The sequence below is a fragment of the Dermacentor andersoni genome, chromosome 2 (genome assembly GCF_023375885.2).
Source record: "Dermacentor andersoni chromosome 2, qqDerAnde1_hic_scaffold, whole genome shotgun sequence".
Lineage (NCBI taxonomy): Eukaryota > Metazoa > Arthropoda > Arachnida > Ixodida > Ixodidae > Dermacentor > Dermacentor andersoni.
In genome coordinates this window covers 17,289,057-17,309,242 of record NC_092815.1, presented here as the reverse complement: position 1 = coordinate 17,309,242, position 20,186 = coordinate 17,289,057, and the positions used below count along the sequence as shown (strand labels likewise).

At 42.3% G+C, this 20,186-nt stretch overlaps 1 protein-coding gene across 6 annotated transcripts in view; it reads left to right on the top strand.

Moving 5' to 3' along the window:
• Nucleotides 1-20,186, top strand: part of LOC126542835 (mediator of RNA polymerase II transcription subunit 12-like protein) — a 232,660-nt gene that overhangs the window by 172,878 nt on the left and 39,596 nt on the right. For 5 of the 6 annotated variants that reach the window (XR_008615000.2, XM_055077485.2, XM_055077483.2 and 2 more), the window contains exons 37-39: nt 3,921-4,074; nt 15,198-15,484; nt 18,838-18,928. Coding sequence is in view for 5 of the 6 variants with exons in the window: in XM_055077485.2 (XP_054933460.2) it covers nt 3,921-4,074; nt 15,198-15,484; nt 18,838-18,928 (532 nt within the window). In the remaining variant the exon portion in view is untranslated. The remainder of the gene's footprint in view (nt 1-3,920; nt 4,075-15,197; nt 15,485-18,837; nt 18,929-20,186) is intronic. The other variant, XM_055077484.2, reaches the window with a different exon arrangement.

The window sequence follows — 20,186 nt, the reverse complement described above, 5'->3', positions numbered from 1 at the left end:
GTTCAAGAGGGCACTCACGGAGCTGAAAGGCAAAACTTGATTGAAAACAGAGCCGTGTCTCAACAGTCAGAGATCTACACTTTGAGTCCCTTCATTGACAATGACGGACTTCTGCATGTTGGTGGAAGATTACAGCACACCAAAGAGGAAGAAAGGGTCAAGCATCCCATGCTATTACCCCCTGCGCACGCATTCACTAAACTCGATCTACAACTTCAGCCAAGGAAATGGTGCGAAGGTGGAAACATTGCCAAAGAATGTTATACCATTTCTAGCGTCATGAATATTTACTGAGAAATGAATATTTACTGCTGCTACAATCGGTGCACAACTCCACCAGCAAAGAAAACAACTCGCTCAAGAAAGGCGATATTGTCTTAGTTCATGACGAAAAACTACCTTGGCTCCTCTGGAAAAGAGCCGTTATTTACAAGGTCCTCCCCAGTCGAGACGGACAAGCCTGCACAGTGCGGATGCCAGGCGGTAAACTATGACGCAAGTCGCACACTATCGCATGCAGAGACCAACTACACCACTACGGAGAAAGAGTGTCTTGCCGTTGTATGGGCGCTGGCCAAATTTTGACCTTACCTCTACGGCCGCCCATTCAAAGTTGTAACCGATCATCACTCGTTATGTTGGCTTGCAAATTTGCGGGACCCTTCTGGACGACTGGCACGGTGGAGTCTACGTTTGCAGGAGTACGACGTGACCATCGTGTACAAGTCGGGCCGCATACACGAAGACGCTGACGCACTCTCGCGTGCCCCTATCGACACTACCGACCACGACATTGAGGACGACGGCGTTTTCCTTGGGGCCGTAAGCGTTACTGATTTGTCCACACGGCAGCGCGCAGACGACTCACTACGACCTATATTCGAACATATGGAAGGACGAAACCCATCAATACCTCGGCACATCGCTCGAGGATTGTAGTCTTTTTGTTTACGACATGGCGTCTTGTATAAGAAGAACTCCGCTGCCACCAATAAGACATAGTTTTTGGTCCTTCCAGTAGACCTCCGTGCTGAAGTTTTATTCGCCTGTCATGACGAGCCTCCGTCTGGCCATTTGGGTTTTACGCGAACGCTTGATAGAGTGCGCAAATCCTACTACTGGCCGAAACTTGCCGAGTGTGTTAAGCGGTACGTCGAAGCTTGCTGTGAATGCCAGCGCCGAAAGTCGCCAGCTGTGAAGCCTGCGGGATTGCTGAATCCGATTGACCCACCTGGCAAACCTTTCGACCAGGTCGGCATGGATTTTCTGGGCCCGTTTCCACTGTCATCTTCTGGCAACAGGTGGATAATCGTCGCCACAGACTATTAACGCGGTATGCTGAGACAAAGGCGTTGCCTCGAGGCACATCTTCCGAGGTTGCCCAGTTTTTCATACAGAGCATCGTCCTACGACATGGCGCCCCATCGCATGTCATCACAGACCGAGGCAAAGCCTTTACAGCGCAGCTCATTGAAGACTTTTTTAAACTCAGCTGCACAACCCATCGAAGGACAACTGCCTATCATCCCCAGACAAATGGCTTGAGCGAATGACTGAACAAAACGATGACTGACATGCTGTCTATGTACGTAGACGTACAGCACAAGACGTGGGACGAGATACTCCCATACGTAACGTTTGCCTATAATACTGCTACGCAAGAAACAACACGCTTCACGCCATTTTACCTCATTTACGGCCGTGAAGTGCAGACTATGTTAGAAGCAATGCTGCCATGCGACAGCATCGATCACCTCTATCTCGCCCAAGATGCCGAACTCTTCGTGCAGCACGCGGAAGAAGCCCGTCAGCTTGCCCGAGTGCACATAAAGAAACAACAGAGCATTGATGCGCAACGTTACAATCTCCGCCATCGAGAAGTCGAGTTCCAACCTGGCGATCAAGTTTTGGTCTGGACTCCCGTGCGCCGAAAAGGACTATCCGAGAAGCTTTTGAGTCGCTACTTCGGACCTTGCAAAGTGTTGAAGCTAATTAGTGACGTGAATTACGAAGTCCTTCCTGACGGAAGCCAGCCTTCCTGACGTCGACAACCGCAATCTGAGATTGTGCATGTTGTGCGGTTGAAACCGTACCATAGCCCCTAAAATTCAACGTTTTCAGCCGCTTAGGTTAGTTTTTGTTGTTGCTCGTCCCTCAGTGCCTTGTGACTACATCGCAGACCACAGTGATTGTGACTATGGCCTATGTGTTCGTCCTAGGCCATCTCGGCGCTCTCACGTCAAGCCTATGTATGTTTTCATTCTCATATATATATTTTTTTTTTTTGAAGAGGGGGGTAGTGCCACATGGTGTGGCACAGCAAGGGGACTGAAGAGGAAGAGAACGAGGTTCGTCTCGGCATCGCGCGTCAACGGTTAGGTTTCGTGAAGTACAAACGCCTGCATCCCCATTCAGCGTATATACTTTGGCAGGGTATACGCGACAATATGTCTTGTTGCATGGATCCAGGTTCAACTATGGATGGTGAGAGGCAAAACTACAATCGCAGATCTTGTTGATGATCATTCCAACCATACAGGCAGTTGAACTATGAGGCTCTTTTATTTTGAGAGTGAACAAGATACTCTTTCAGTAGCTGAGAGGCACTGCTTTGCCTTATAAATGCGTTTACATAAGCATTTCACAAAGCGCCTGTCATTTACAATGTGTGGACACCACACTATTCTGCCTGACAAGTGTTTCAGGTTTATTTATATTCACACAAGGAATCTGGCTTAACACAGAAAGAAATCTGCACTTTCAGTGTTGCACGTAGTGTTCCAAGTGCTTGCAAAATATTGCATTTTATCGCTGCATGAAGCATGTGCAAAATGGCACATCTCATTGCCTGTCGAGCTGCATAACATGCTTGTGCTATTTTGTGACTTCAACAGAACTTCCCTGCTGCACTGATTAGAACACCTGATCCACAACCAAACAGTGACAAAGTTGATTCTCACCAGGATCAGAGATTGTTTTTATATACCCATTTTGTAGAAGCATAATTAGTAAATTGCGCTCCTACAACACCAAGAATACCACTCTCATCGTGAGAAGAGGATTGATAAGCCAGAAAAGATGCGAGAACGATAAATGGTTGGCAATGTCGAAGTTTCTGCACCAGGTCGATGCTGAAGTTCCTGCTCCAGCTTGCCATAACATCATAGGTCCTGATGGTGTCCGTTTGGGCCCAGTTAAAATTTTATTGGTAAAGATGTCCTGCATTATATTCTAGAGGAGCCAAAAGTGAATGTGCAAGATTCAGGAGCATTTACTGCACAGTGTCGCAAATGTGAGAAAACATGCTGGAATCAATGTTGTCATACCGATGCATTTTCGGTGAAGTTTTGCTGGGAAATTTCAGAAAATGGAAGTTTAGCCTTCATTTTTCTTTCCTAGTTATCAATTTCCTATTGAAATAAAAAAAATTGCAGCTTTGAAAGAATACTTTATGAGTCTAAACTGACTTAGTGTTTCTCTTTAGTGTTCATGTTTACAAAAAAAACAAAAAAACTTAGTAACACAAGAAATGGAAAACGAGGTACACAACTTGAGTGCTGTCTCACAACTAAAACTTTTATTAGGGTCTACGCGGAATGTATGCACATAGAAAACCAAAAAATAAACCAGGAAGTAAGCAATAAAGCAAACGATAAACTACAGAAACTAATATTAAACAAACCACAACGAAGCAAAAAGGCAGATAAAATCACACGTGACACTGTCAGTCGGCACACACTGTCTATAATGATTTATTATTGTACTGATATTCTGTATCATATAAGGTTAGTGATTCTTGGATGACTCTTGCAACCTTGTGTTTCTTAATGAAAAAAGTATCTGTTAGTTTAGTTAGCATCTGTTAGTGTCTCTTTAAGATGTTCAGTCATCCACAGTGCTGTGTGCTTCCCTGTTTGCAGGCCCCGCCGGTCCGGGGCTCCCTGGCCTACCCCCCTGAGCAGCAGCCCATGTACCCCCAGGGACCGCCCCCGCCTCCCCAGCAGTGGTATGGACAGCAGCCGCCGCCCATGCAGCAGCAATCGTACTATGCGCCCCAGCAGCCCCTGCCCCCAGGTGGGCCCCACATTGCCCGCACTGTGCTGTTGCCCCAGGTGGTTCTCAGTCTGGTTCCCGCATCCTTGATGGGTGACGAGTGCAAAATTACAGGCATAAAACTGTGTGCCACTGACTCGTATTTCGGGTCTCGCGTAGAATGCGTTTAGAGTATGCCACGTTGTATCTTGCGTTGCCATTCACCTTAACAGTCCTCGTGTTAGTTTTCAGTGATATGGAGCATATACCCTCCCGTTCTGTCTGAGCATACACGTGGCAGCTGCTTCTGAAAAAACATTTGATGTGTATAGTCACTCACTTATGCCCCTTCTGACTACAGTGAATTGGTTTGGAGTGGAAACTATTTAGGATGTGATTGTTGACAGTGGTTTAAGAGACTAAAATAGGACATCTTTGAAGTGCACTAGCAATAAATTCACCCTTGCTACATTTATAAAGAGCCAAATCTTATTTTATTTTATTTACCATATATACCCATGTAACAAACACACTTTTTTTTCCAATATACCAATGCAAAGTGGGGAGGTGTGTTCATTATACAGGGTAAATTTCATGGATACATCTTCGAAACAGCAAAAATTGAAAAGTAATATGTTAGTGATTTCAAACATGCATAAGATAACTTATCTTTGCAGTAAAATACATATATACCATTTAAAAACCGTAACTTCATTTCACATCGGAACCACCAGACCTGCCGTTAAAATCGCTGGCCACTTCATTTACATCGTGGTTCCACCATAGAATAAAGAACCAATGAATCAGCCGTGTGAAGTCGGCGTGGTTTAGGCCAATTCTTAACGGCAAAACTGAACATGCGCTCCTATCAGCGATCTCCGATCGCACCCCAGCTCATCCTCGCAGCCGCTTCCGGCTGTCTGCTGTTATTGCAAGCATCACGTTGAAGTGCGCACCTGTTGTGACAAGGACACCACGTGTCTCTTTTCTGGACTGTCCTGCTCATTGGCATGTGAAAGTTTACCAGTGTCTGATCAGCGTTTCCTTTTTGTGAGCAGATAAACTCTATGTCTGCGTGTAACTCGACTGAAGGCCCATCACACATTGAAACCCAAGACAGGCAGAAAAGCGAGCCACATACACGTGAATTCGACACCACGACTGACTATGACAACTGTGCTGATCAAGTGCCAGCTGCCCCTTCTTCACTTCGACTGTCCCATGCGATACGACTGGCCGCGCATCTCATGCGCGTGCTCTCCTATTACGTCAGCGTAAAGCACGTAAACTGCGTATTTTGCAGAAAGCCAGTCGAGTTTTTTTTCTCTCTCGCGAGGTGCCTTTGTAAAGGAACTGCCAGAAAGAATGCGTTAAGCATTAAGTGCACTTGCTTTAAACAGATGTGCGAGAGTCAAAAGATTTTAGTCTCTCCGAAAAGCTACAGTACCGCCGTTCAATCGTGGGCTTGCACAGTAGGAAAGTTTCGGGTGTGTTCATTACGCGAGGAAAAAAAAAATTCCGATTTTTCGCGGCTAATTTGGGAGTGTGTTCATTACATGAGTAAATACGGTAAAAGAAATGCATTTTAGCCCAATATGGCAGTGCCCATAAACCGTAAGCGCCTAAAACATTGATGCCATAGAAGGAAGAAAAAAAGAAGATATGGTAATCAATTGGCTTACGTCTGAGGCTGCATTTTTCCTTGACTTAGCAAAACAGCCTTCTAGTGTCATTTTGGTTTAATAAACATTTCAGGCATCACACAGAAACATGGACAATCTTAGTGAAGAGAGAGAAAGAAAAAGAGCTCACATTTTAGTTATACTGGTTTTGCTTCGGCAATTCTAGGCAAAATATTCGCACCTAGAAAAATTGAGAAAAATAATGATTACATACGTGTGCGCTTTGAAGCTAAGTCTTGGAGCACTGTGGCCCTGATTAAGTAGTTGCTCCATGGCCAGTCTTGAAGCTTGTATTAGGGCTCACAGTAAATATAATTTGTCTCCATAATTTTGTCCTTCCTAAGTATTAGGGCTTACAATAAATATTATTTGCCTCCATAGTTTTGTCCTTTCTAAGAAATGTCATATTAATGTTCCAGCTGCTTCACCATTGTGGGTTGCTGGACATTTGCGAATGAATTAAGGTGTGTTGTATGAATGCAGGAAAAGCACATTGCTTAGGGCATTTTTCCATTCTCAGAATCAGTGCATATATATCTGAACATTGCTGAGCATTCTGGCTTTTAGAACTAGTGGGCTGCCAGTTGTACTTATTAGTACAGTAGATTTCTGTTAATATGACTCTGATTAATTCGAATTTTCCGTTAATTCAATCCCAGCTGAAGAATTCAATCCCAGCTGAAGGTCTTGGCCAGTGCCCATTTATTTCTATGGGCTGCAACTTTTGATATTTTGATCCTAAAATTTGCCTTCACTGGGTAATTTGAACTTGACCAGTCAGCATTCTTGACTCTTATGGTGACCCCAATAGCGACCCCTTTAGTGGCAGCGTCTGTCTTGGCGGAGCTCAGGGCCAATGCGTTGAACAAGCTTCATCTGCTGTCGCAAACAGCTATTTTCAGCCTACTGTAATAAAATTTTCAAGCAAGAACCATAGCTCACAATGTATGATTATGGTATTTACCCGTTTCTTACGTGCGCCTTTTCTTTTAAGAAATAATTCGGTTGAATATTGCCTGCGCAGTGCAATCAGATATGAAATCAAAATCGCCTTCATGGCATATGTAGTAACACGGATGTACTGCGGTGAAGCTGACCTTAGGAAACGGCCACCTTTGTGCAACACATATTAGACCCTTGCCCATATTTCTTGCTAAAGATTGAATGTGCGTGTTAAATTTCTGCTTTGTTTAGGAGCTTTAACATAATTTCTACGTTCATTTTCTAGTTTGGGCACATAGTAAGTGGGTACACGTTTATTTGGGGATATGTTAGAATCGGGGAAATGCTGCCAAATGAATCGGTGGTGTGTTTTGACATTTTATTCTTCATCTTTTTTAATTCGACATGCTGGATAAATTGATCAATTCCATCAGTCCCGTTAGGGTCAAATTAATGAAAGTCAACTTTACTGAAGTGCCAAACATCAGCGATTCATTGGCATTTATAGATAGTGCCACACCTTGGACTATTATCTCCTCCTGCATAGCTTTTACAGTAGATATTAGTCTCTTTTTTTGCAATATTTAAAAGTAATTTGTTTTGTAAAGCAGCTACTTACGTAGTGCCTTAATGCATGTTTGACCGTTCTTTGTTTTTCCTGTTTGCCCTGCTGCATATGTGATTTTCCAAATGAAGGTCTGCAGGCCTTTTTCATGCAACAATTGATTGCAGTACAGTCAATGACTGATCTTTTGGACACCCAATGTATGAGAAAGTCTGTCATTTTAACGTTGAAACCATTCGCTGTCCAATTTCTCAGACTTTTTTGCTCTGACCGCTGGTCCAAAACTGCATTAATTTCAGCCACTACTGCCGCCATTTTGACTATCTCAGCCTCAAACCTACACTCTTGCATGCCATTCCGCTGGCAGCCATAGTAGTCATCTTGTGCTGCCATTAGGCCTAGCTGCTTTGACATTTGCTATTGTAGTTTCTTACAATAATTACTAGACAGAATTCTGGCACTACTGGCTGTGGGAGCTGCAATGGGGGCAGCTCAGCCAGCATGGGAATTATGGGAAGTACATGGATTTGCCTAAACTTTGTCCTTCTGGCTTCAAATGGCCCCACGACTGTAAATCTATCATTTCCAACGAAGTACTGTATCATAAATAATTAATCAAACATAATATTGTCCGACGGCAGGATTGGAACACAGCATCTCTAGCAGAGAAGCCCAATATTGAAACCATTACGTCATGGATGCATGCATTGACAAGCGACATAAAATGGCCTTATGAATTTCGATAGACTTGGAGCGTTTCAATAGTGGGCCACCTTGACAGGTTGAGCCGCTACACTTAGTAGCGATTGTGCATGTTCACGGAGTATTCTGCACTTGGAAGAGTATAGATTGCTTGAAATTTGGGACTGTGAAGACAGATGAAGCGTAATAAACAAAGCCAGAAGAACATCTGAATCTACATGTACGAAGATCAGACAAATTCATGTACCTCCCACCATTCCCATGGTGGCTGACTGATCGCAGTGTCAGTGTTCCCTCCAGTAATTATTGTATGAAACTCTGTTTACTAGCAAGCTTCCTGCTGTTCAGTGCCATGTTTTTCATTGAAAGGATTTGTTGCTGTAAATGACGGACCTGACTGCCTTCGTCATCCTCACAGATGGCGTCGACGTCCGGAAAGCATGGCTAGGGTCTAAAGTGTTGCATAACGCCGGTTCCCGAAATTCAACCTCGCCGCAATACAGCAGTGTTACGCGGTCAAGCATACTCAATGTATAGCGGTGAAGCATATCAAGAGTGCAAAGGGGCCACTTTCATGGGACATAAAATTTGTTCCTAATTATACACGCGTGCACCTACCGTCTTTTGTCACAGTACGAGCACCGAGACACTTAATATTTGTACTGGCAGGCCTTTAAAGCTATTTCAGACATGGCTGTGGCTATTTGAGCTCTTGAGGGCAGTTAAAAAAAAATTGTGGTGTTTTACGTGCCAAAACCACTTTCTGATTATGAGGCATGCCATAGTGGAGGACTCTGGAAATTTCATCCACCTGGGGTTCTTTAACGTGCACCTAAATCTAAGCACACTGGTATTTTCGCATTTTGCCCCCATCAAAATGCGGACACTGTGGCCGGGATTCGATCCCGCGACTTCGTGCTCAGCAACCTAACACTATAGCCACTGAGCAAACACGGCGGGTATTGAGGGCAGTTAGAGGCAGGCATTCATTTTTTCTGACTGCCCGATTTTTCAGATGTTTTTGTGGTCCCTAGAGAGTTCGGAAAATCAGATATTGACTTTATATGCACTTTTTTAAAGTCACGGAAATAATTTAAGCAATAACAAAGAGACTTGTAAGGGAGAAACTCCAAATGAGGCAGTTTGCTTTGAAAAGAGTTCTAGTTGCAATATGCTTGCTTTATAGATAAATCCTAAATAAAATTAAAAAATCTTTTGGCCGTGGCAATGCATGTTTATCTGAATTAAAATTACTGCTCTGCAACTTTATCTTTGAAAGTGCTGCACAAATTTGGTGGTAATGGGCTTGAGAGCCGTAGGTAACTTAATAAATGATTTATAGACAATTTAATGGGACTGTTATGATGACACCACCATTGGCTGTTAACAGGTGCATTTTCTAACTGTAACAACTAATACAAGGTACAGCATAGACTGCTTATAACGTAAGCTGCCAAAGTTGCAAATATCCAAATTGTATAACACTATAACCAAAACACCAATTTTCAAAGCCTGCAACACATGCAAAACATCTAGACTAAGCAGCTGTGTCTGTCTGACAGTTGCAGCATGTGACTGGGGCTATTGCATCCTTTTAAACTTGGAAGTGGTGTAAGTTTATTGCTTGAGCACCAGCCTTTTACAGACAGTCTTCACATGCAGCAGACAAAATAACACAGGAAAAAAGAATCCAGAAGGCGAAAGCACACTCATAGCAAAAGAAACTAATCATTGTGCTGTGAAGCATCTTACCTGCTGCTGTTTGTAATCGAAAAGAGGATCACCATGCTGCTTCAAGAACACAGAAGGCCTCCCGGTCTGGTACATGCACACCACAAGAAATGGATGGCACTTGATTTTTTCACCGAATGGTTCTGGGCATGGGATCGATAAATGCCCGTTTTTCATGTTCTCGGGAGACTGTCTGAGACCTGCAGAGTTTTCCAATAAGCATCAGATAAGCATGTTTTATATTTCAAATTATCGATATACTGCACTATTTCCCAATTCCCTTTGAGTTCGATATATATGTGTTCGGCTGTATTTTATCCCGCGCAGCTATACTGTAAGCAGCCTGTGTACATTAAGTTCTGTGGTAGGGTAAACAGGAATTGGAAAAAAAAAAACATTGAATCCTGTCCTGCACTGTAAGCAGTTATGTTATAAATGGTCTGAGCTGTAATAGATACAATTCATATGCACGAAAATGGTTGTACCAGCGTTTCACCTTGACATCACTCCACACAAATATTGCATATTGGCCCATGATGGAAGCCGTGAATGGAAACTAAAATGAGAGGCCAATGCAGTGTGGAGCACTGCAGTGCCCTTGCTAAGCTCTGTCTTATGTACACATTGGTTTTGCATGCTCCCACGATACACTTCATTAGAGCATGCATGCATTTGAGTTTTACTTCGAGAAAAGTGCTCACTGTAGATATTGCGCACTTGTATAAAGTTCTCTTTTTTTCTAGGGCACTTATACATAGAGGTAATTTTTCTGTATTTCTGCGTGATCTTTGAGACAAGGTTATTTTTCTACATGCGGATACACATAATTGTTCAGCAGCACTTGTTTTCTGCCACTCTAATGGTTGGTGAAAAATATCATAATAAGAGGGGCTGCCTTATATGTAGGCCGTATTTCTTTTTGAAAAAGAATGAAAGAAGAAGAGTTCGGTCATATACAAATGTCTTATTTGTCATAATTAATTTTTTAGCTGCACCTCCAGCTGATCATCCTGTTTGCAAGCTTCAAGAATTACTTTGGTGATTGAAATGCAAGATGATATATTAAAAAGTAAAAAAAAAAGTAATAGTTGTACGCTAGGCTGCAGGGATACATAAACTTCGTTGTAAGATGTGATGGAAGCGGATAAAGATGAATTCATGCAAGGGGGAGACAAAGATGACAGGATCTGCATGAAAGATGTAGTCCTTTTATTTTTACCTCTTTTACACATGCTTCAGCAGAATACCAAGCAAAACTACTGAGTCACAGCATTTTCTGAATTTAGTGTTCTTTTATGAAAAAATTGGCTGGGGTTCAACGTGGCTTGAACCTAGTTATACGAGTGAAAGCTCTCTTAAGCATGGTTAGACACAGTTCTTCTGTGCTTCTTCCCGGCGAGCTATATCGGCAGCGTATTCAGACTCAGCCTGGTGCGTGCTTCATCCATGGCGAGATGGAGTGACCAAGTGCTGCTGAAGCAGCTGTTAAGGCATGTTTATAGTCTGACATTACCTGTGGGCAGGTGCGCGTCTCTTGATGCTAGACGCATTGGAGTGTATTAGCAACATCCGATTATGTTGGCTGGGCCAGTGCGTCTAACCATTGGTCGAACTATATATGCTGTTGTTCTCACTAACGTGACATAACGGGTGCGCATGCTCATGCTATGTAGGACTATATTTAGCCCTTTAGACCCTCGTTTAGTCACGTGCTACCCAGCGGCGAGGCTCGAGCGAGCGCAGGTGTGACGCCTCTCCACAGCGGATCACATGACATGACGTCACACCTTCAAACTTGCGTGCTAGTGGCTGAAGGTCAAGTGCATACTGAGATTGACCTTGGGAGTTGTACCTCAAGGAGTAAAGCTTTCGCTCTAAAATAATATGTGAAATGTCTGTTCTAGAGTTGATGTCTGGAGTGACAAGGAAGGATGAATTTAAGAAAGATTAGCATCTGAGGAACAGTTGGGGTGTAAATATTGCAGTAGGTAAATGTTCAGGATGGGAGGCTTAGAGGGTCTGTTCACCTGACGAAATGTGAGAAGAGCTATGTTGAAGACTAGCCACATCCTGTCACCTTAAATGTTAAAATACAGTCTGCGATCTTCACATTAGTATTACACATCAGAAACTTTCATTTTTGCCTTGCAAAGCATTCTTATTATTTTTCAAATTTAATGAAACATCATTCTTGTTATGTTCTTGATCCTGAGATCATGCATACTGTTGTCTGTGTGGTTCCCTTTCTGGGAAACAAGGAAACATGAAGGTACGCAGGTATGGAAACATGCGCGTCTTTGCAATGTGCTTGCTTCTTGCTTTGTGAGCCACTTGTGCCATTGGTGCTGTTATCTGCCATGGGCAGGTTTTGGCACCAAGTGAGCGTGGCTCACCGTTACATATTTCTTGACAATGCTGGCTGGTTCCCATGCCAAAAATTGTCTGAAATTTGTTCCTTGACTTTGGGCTTGCTTATTAAAGCACTGGTAAATAACACTAGGCAGAAGTGTCATGTGATCCTCATTTCCCATATGTTGTCAGGAAACGGCAGTGTCATGTGGTTGCGTGATGGTGGCATCAGAAACCTGCGATTTATTTTTCTTACCTAGTGAAGTTGGAGGATGTGGTTGGTTCTAGCATTGTAAAGGTCGAAAGAAAAAAAGCAATATTTGTTTGGCTATAAATTCATATCTACTTGAATGAACATGTGCCGAGGTCATACCCCCTGTCATGTGATTACTCTGGAGGCCCTTAATGATGGCTAATAACTTGTATTTGCAAATAGGCTTTAGCTCGCACCTTTTACTGTATGCTGCTTTGTTGAGGGCTGGGCCACTTCTTAACTGATGTAGTCTTTGCTCCTGACAGTGGCTGTGGTGTTCTGCTGCTCAGCAGAAGGTTACTGGTTCGATTCCTGGCTACTGCAGCCGTATATCACCAGGGACAAATGCAAGAAAGTTTGTGTACAGCTCATGGGGTGTTCATTAAGGAACATCAGGTGGTGTAATGAAGCCCTCTACTATGGTGCTTCTCAAAAGCCATGTCTTGCTTAGGGACATTAAACCAAATCAATCAATCAGTCAGTAATGTTCTTTAGGGATTCTGGGATACAAAATTGGTTGAGGAAACTGCCTATCAACTGTATGTTTGAGCAGATACCAAAAGTGCCTCTTTACAAAACTACAGCACAAATTGATGTGGAGCGATATTAAAAAGTAGCAGCTATTTCATTCAGAGGTGTTGGTGCTACCCTACTCTTGCAGAGTTGAAAAAAAAAAAAATAACGAGTTCTGGCCAATTAATGACTATGAGGGTAAAAACAATCTTTAGCCCGTATGCTACTCCGGTTTTCTTAACTAGTATTTGAGAGAGGCAGAACTGCTTTGAGCATCTGCTAAACCATCTTAAGCAAAATTAGTTGCATGTAAAAAAAAGGAAAGAAAAGAAAGGAGAAAACTTGTGGTCTAGTGTTTGATGCAAGGCAAAATTTTTATTTGGCTCTCAGATGACATTGAATAAGGAAGTATGCAGAATAAGAAAAAGACAAAAAAAATGAACTTTGTGCCACTTATGGGGGCACAAATACAGTTCTTTTAACTATACCGGATATTTTACAAAATTGTTCCTCAGTTATGTGAGCATTGCAAAGGTTTAATTCATAACATATAAGGGATAGTACTTTTGAAGTATGTATATAACATTTGTCCACTTCAAGTGCTTTAACTGATATATGGTGTGGGTGAAAGAATGCTGTCATGTATGTAGATTTGTAAACTTAGAGTCTAATTTTTAAAATCTTGCAATAATTTTAGATTTCCTCAAACTGAATGGCCTGTTTACTCTTCTGCCAATTGCTAGATTGACTTTTTATTTTAAATGCAACATGTTTTATCCAAAGTTGTTCAACAGCTTTTACTGAGGACGCTTCTGATTTCCACATGTACTTCAGCAGGGAAATTGGTGCTTGAGCTAAGTTAGCTTGCTCAAGTAGAGGCTTTATGTCCTAAATTTTATGCTACCATTTTGACTTTTGCTATTGGTAAAGGACCTGTGATTGTGTGCATGCATATATATTCAACTGTCGCCATGTCAAACATTAATAAGAGCCCCGCTTCAACCCTCAAACCCATCCTTACCCACTGTCCTGTCCTTATCCACTGTCCCATCTTTGGTCTCTTGCCCACTTCCTTGCTGTCTTTTTATTTAATTTTTTGTTCCTTTTCTGGTTTTCAACGTTTTCCGGTCTTATCTTTCTTTCTTTCTTTCCGGATATGATAACCAAAAACTTATGGTCTGCAACAATTACTTCAATTTGTATTTGAATTGCTGAATGTTGTCTTGACATTCCATTTACATTAAAAACATCCAAATTTTTTTTTGTTTATTATGGCTTGTTATTCTCATGTACTATGATACTTCATTTTAATTTGCTTTTTCTTATTTTGTCCTTTTCTTCTTTTGTGGCCCCCACACTTTTCCTCTCTTTTTGTCTTTGCAATTTCTATTTTATCTTTATTCTGTTTATTCTGTTTTGTGTCTTCTTATCTCTCTGTTTTGTTATGCCTGTCATGCTCTGTCATTTCATTGACATTGCCTCTCTTGCCTTCTCTGCACTTGCAACTATCCATCCGTGCCCACCTGTTCCACTCTTTTCTTCCTAACCTGTGGCACACCTATCTTTGTGCGGCTGTGGTCTGTACTCCACCCACACATGCGTAAATTCGGTCCCCATGCTTGGTGCCTGTCCTTGCCTCCTTCTTTCCTGGCATTTGTGCATTCCATTTGATCTGCCTCTGTGACATTTCTGGCCTGTTTCAAATCATTTTAATATGGCCTACCTTGCCGTTGTTGCTGTCACTGGTGATATTCATGTACTTGCATCTTGCCAATCATTCCCACTTTGTTTGCTCAACGACATCTTGTTGGGAACATTTTCATTGTGGACCCACTACATCTGTACTTTCAATATCCTTTTTCATCATTCCTTTCACCTCCACTTTCAAATATTCATCAACATGTCACTCAACTTTCCATTTTCCTGGGTATGCATTTCTGTTAATGTTTTCTTTCCTGCTTCTTCCTGTTATGCTGGGCCTGCTGTGGCCATACCATCATGTACGGCGGATATCCAATTCTTTTTCTCTCTTTTGATATTTGCTTCTGACCACTTCACCTCTTGTATTCCTGGCCCTATGCTCCTCTTAACATTTTCTCCTTCTTCATTGTCTTGGACCCACCCTAATTGTACCTTGTTATCAACAACTTTCTGTGTCTACTTCCCCTCGTTCCCTCCACAACACATCACTCGACATTCAACAACCTCTCATTCCTGTGCTGATCTTGTCTTGACCTTTTTCTTTCCACTTCTTCCTGCGGCACTCGTATTGTTTGTTTATTTATTTTTATTTTTTATTCTTTTGCGCCTCTGGTTTGTTCTGCTTCCTCCACTCTTTTCCCTGTCCCCTTCTGCCTTCCTCTACCACTCCTTTGGCTGCTACCCCTCCCTCCCCCTCCCCATGCCCTCCATCTCGGTGCTCTGTCAGGAGGACCCCGCTTCGAGCGCCAGCTTTCCCAGTCCAAGGCTGCTCTCAGCTCTATGCTGCGAGCCCGTCACCCTTCGGCACAGTTTCTTGGTGGGCCGCCCCAGGGGGCGCCTCAGGGTCCACAGGGGGCGCCTCCAGTCACCATGCAAGGTCCGGTTGGTGGACCTGGAAGCAGCGGTGCACCGCCGTATGCCCAGCCAAACATGGACATGCTGCAGAAGCAGCAGCAGCAGCGTCACCAAATGATGATGCGCCAGCAACAGATGCGCCCCCAAGGCATGGCACCTGTAAGTGATGGCACTGGCCAGCCTTTGCTTCTCTCATTCAGATGTGTTAACAACATGCAGACACCATCGAATTATTCTACAAAAATCGTCAGAGGGAAATGTGGCATTAGTGTCTATAGGTGCTACAGGTATGGCAGTTTAACCAGCATGGGAAGTATGAGTAGTATGTGTATTTTCCCTAAACTTCATTCTTCTAAACAACTTTGCGGCTGTTGCATACCTGCCAGTTCTCTCAAATGTTTCATAATATTTATGAATTGGGGTTGTTTTAAAATTTTTCGGTTGTGTCAAGTTTTACAAGAAATAAATTTTCTCTGTAAGAAAGTTGTGCTCGTCGGTTTCCAAACCTTCCTGTGGAAGTACTTCCTTTTGACGGTGAAAGGATATCAGAGGGCACTTGCTTCGAGCAAGTTTATACAGACAAGTTCCTGAAGCAGGTGAAATCGGCAACAGCAGAAAAGCGCTTTGATGCGAAAAACCTGTTGCTTGTCAATCTCTGCTTTTCCAAGTTTAGTGCTGCTTGTGTGCTGTATCTAAAGCTAAATCATCATTAACAAACTGCCGATGTATCACACATAAGTAGTGTGCTCAGGGCGAATTGGAGAAAAAAAGCTGCTGTTTCTTTGCATTATATATACAAACATGCAAAATGTAGCATTATAAAGGCAACAATTCACAGTGATCTTTTATATGTCAGTAAAGACTTATTGCCTTCATGCTTTTAGAAAAAATATAATTGCCTGAAATATTAGGAAAATAAATCATAATAAGTAATGCCACAAAAATGTCTGCAGGCAGTAGCACAGAGGTGACATAAACCTGTGCTCTACCACCCATCATTTCTATGGTAGCTGAATGGTTGCAGCACCATGTTTCAGTCTAGCAATTTTCGTAGGAAACTGTATGGCAGGCATCAACAGAGAGGCACACATGGCTGCTTTTATATCTCTTTCAGTGATGCATTTTTTGTTTTTGCACTGTTGGTTATAAACCACTGCTAGTTCTCTTATTTCAATGGTACAAGACCGAGCTAACAGATGGTGAGAGCAAAGATACAAAAACGGAGAGCACAAGCAGTGTGCTTGTCTTTGGCTTTTTTTGTCGTTGTGTCCCATTTGCACTATTTTGTGCGTTTGAAATGAACCTGAACCAAGTGACCCACCTCACCCTTCTGCTGCCAATTTATAATCCTTTAATTGCATTACTTTCTTGAACATATTTTATATTGTACAGCTGACTCCCGTTCCTTCGATCCTTGTAAGCTTGAAAGAATTGCTCGAATTATCTGAAAGATTGAATTAACAAATGGTGACAAAATAAAATAATTTAAATACAGTATTGTTTATTGCTTGAAGTATTCTGTCGCCAGTCTGTCTTCAATACTGCATTTCAATAATTGTACATGTCGTCTTTGGTTGGCTGCCCACCAACTCCAACACTGACGTCAGTGCTGGCAAAATCCGAAAATGAGACATCATCCAGGGCACAGTGCAATTCGTCATGATTACTGCAGGTCAGGTTGTTGCCGCCACCATCGTCTAGTGAACAAATAACGCCGTCTGCTGAATATTGTGTTTTCAAGCTCTTATTACATGCTCCATTAATAAGGGGGCACCGGCGATGGTCGAGTGAACCATGTGTTCGCATTCGAACGAAACTCATTTTCTGTCCATAGCAATTTCTGGTGCCTAGCCAGGACTTCTTAGTGCGTGCAAATTAAGCAAAAAGGTCAATTTAACCAAGGCAGATTCAACAGGAGTCGGCTGTATTAACATTTATGGACGTCACTGATGTTCGCCAGCAGAAGCAGCAGGGCGTCACTATGCGGCACTTACTTGTAGGCAGAGAGGGCCAAGTGTTCCAACTGCAGTTAAGTCTACTCATGCCTGGCTCAGTATGATCTGTTGTTCGCACATATTTTGTGCCACATTGAATGCAGATGAGCAAAAATATTCAAAAGTTGCATATTGTGAACAGTGACATTAAACCCCCAATAAATGTTTGGGTTCTTTGGGTTCTTTGTTACTTTGGGTTCCTAACTGTGTCCCCATATGATTTCATTCCCCATATTTAATTCTTTTTTGTCGGTCACACCGCCCTATTAGTAAAATTGGGATAGCTCTTCTGCATTTTGGAGAAAAACAGAAAAACAAAACTTTCTATGCAATAAAGAGAAGATTGCTGTAGAACACTGGTCCACTATTAAACTGAGAACCTGATTGGTATTTAGTGCAACAGAACGTCATTAATTCATTCTTTCAGAGGAAAGAAATCACTTGATTCTATTCAACAGACAGTCTATTGATAAAAAGTATATTTTGCATACCTTTATATACCATAACTGAGCGATAATCAGTGCTGGCATACTAATTTGGTATTCCCTTTAATAAGAGTAGACCGTACTGTATATCTTGATTTCTATGTAACTATGTTACTGATAGCTTGCTACATACTTGTTATGGAATGCTAGGAGACTCCAGATCACGTGCAGCACCGCATTTTCTTGCCCAAAATTTGTAAACATTATATTTTGTGAAAAATTTTCTGATATTCAATATTTGATTCAGTTTCCGTTTTTTTTTTCTTGATTCAATTTGATATTTGATCCGAAATGAATATTTGGTATTCACAAACTCCTAGTTTTCAGGTTTGTTTGTACTCCTCCATAATAGCTGTGATGCATAAACACGTTATTTAGCAGTGAAGTTGATAGAGGAACAAGCATTTCTGCTTTGTTTGCACATAATTGTCGTTCAGTGTGGATATTCTGGAGGCTTCTTAAAAAGGGACATATTGCAGAGGCAGCAGCAGCAGCGCCACCAAGTAAGGATGCACCAGCGCAACAGATGCACAGTGGCCTGTCAACTCACTCGAATTTTTCGTAATCTTTATGAATTTGGGGCTGTTCTTTGATTCTAGGAATATTATGTTCTACAAAAAAACGAATCCAATTTGTAAAAACGCTTTAAAGGTGCTGCAAAATGGGTCGGTGCAAGATTGCAAAAAGGCATCCAAAGAGGAAATTATGACTTGTGCCACTTTCTTGTAACAGCGCAAGATGCCATATACCAAAAGTAACTTAATTTCTTTGAGCAAGATTATTCAGAGGAGTTGCTGAAGCAGGTGAAATGAGTGTCAGCAAAGTCACTGAAAAAGTCACTGATCTAAAACCAGAATGTTGCTTGACAGTCTCTGCTGTGCCAAGTTTGCTACCGCTTCTGTGCTGCGCGTAAAGCTAAATCATGTTTAATAAAGTGTGTATGTAGTGTACTGAGGCCAGAATTCCTAAAAATGCATAAAGAATGTAAAGAATGTGAAAAGGATTTACACTGTGATGTCATCCACACACACAGCAACAAGTTGGCCAACAAGGCATGTTCCACCCTGGCATGCAGCAGGGAGCACAGGCACAAGCAGCTGGCATGCATCACCTGCCTCCACCAGGTATGTTTCGCTTACTTGCTTCATTAGGGCTCTTTCCTCCATGTTACGTGTCTGTATCCTGATTTCATTCAGTGTGAGGACTGTCTCCCAGTTGCACTCGCACTGATTGAATGAAGCAGCTGAGGCAGTTGGGCCAGCTTAGGTGATCAACAGTGGTGCAACAAAAGATGTAGCTGGAGCCAATGTTTCGACAAATGGACTTATCTTTGGCAGGACAACAATATTTAAAGTCTTCATTTTCCTGTGATTCTCTGCCCTGCTAGGCCAGGGGAATATGAAACACTCTGGCTAGGAAAGCTTAAGTTTGCTACAGGTTGCATAAACCACAATATTGTTTCAATGAAAATATGCAGTTTTTGGTGACAGGCAAAGGGCCATAAGCTCTCCTTTACCTGGTAGTTTAGCTTTCAGCAAAAAGGAACTTGACACATCTTGAATTTCCGTTGACTGGATGTCCTGTTCTTCCCGATACCATGAGACGAATGCTTATTGTGCACTTTGCATAGGCCCCCCATGGTGGAGGGAATGAGGCATAGTAGGTATATGTCCCACGTGCTGCTGTGTTCCATGTATCCTTCAACTACAGTAAAACCTTGTTAATTCAGATTTCATAGGACCGAAGAAAATGTCAGAATTAATTGAATGTGGAGTTATTAAGGTATAAAAAAAAATTAATAAATGCAGTTAAACCTCATTATAATGAACTTCAGTATAATGAACTTCTCGACATGACAAAGTATTTATTTTTTCATAACTTCTTGTCCATAGAACACCACGTATTTTGAAGTTCAAGATAACAAAGTGTGTTTATACACGATTTCAATATAATGAAATTTCACTGCTGCCGTAAAGGAACACCGAGACAAGAAATGGAAACTTGCTAAATGCAAATGGTCAAATGCTTGACTTATATGCTGATGCTTGCAAATGCATCTCTCAAATCGAACGCTGCACGATCAAGCGGGGCTGCCGAAGCAGAGCAACGTCATGTTCCAAATAAAGTCCAAGTGTGATAAGGTGATATCGTGTCCCCACTAGCTGTATACTTTAGGTGCTAGTGAAAGCGTGTGAGGGTGAGCGCCGTCTATCCGGGCAAGCAAAGCAAAAGGGGGAGAGGGATGCGATGAAGCAGGGCATCTCCTTTTCTAATGCGGCGGTGGCTGCGTATGGCTTTTGGTGGACTGAGCCTACACGCAGCCCGCACACCCTGTCCTAGAGGTAACCTGCCACGTGTGTAAAAGCCGGTGAACTTAGATGG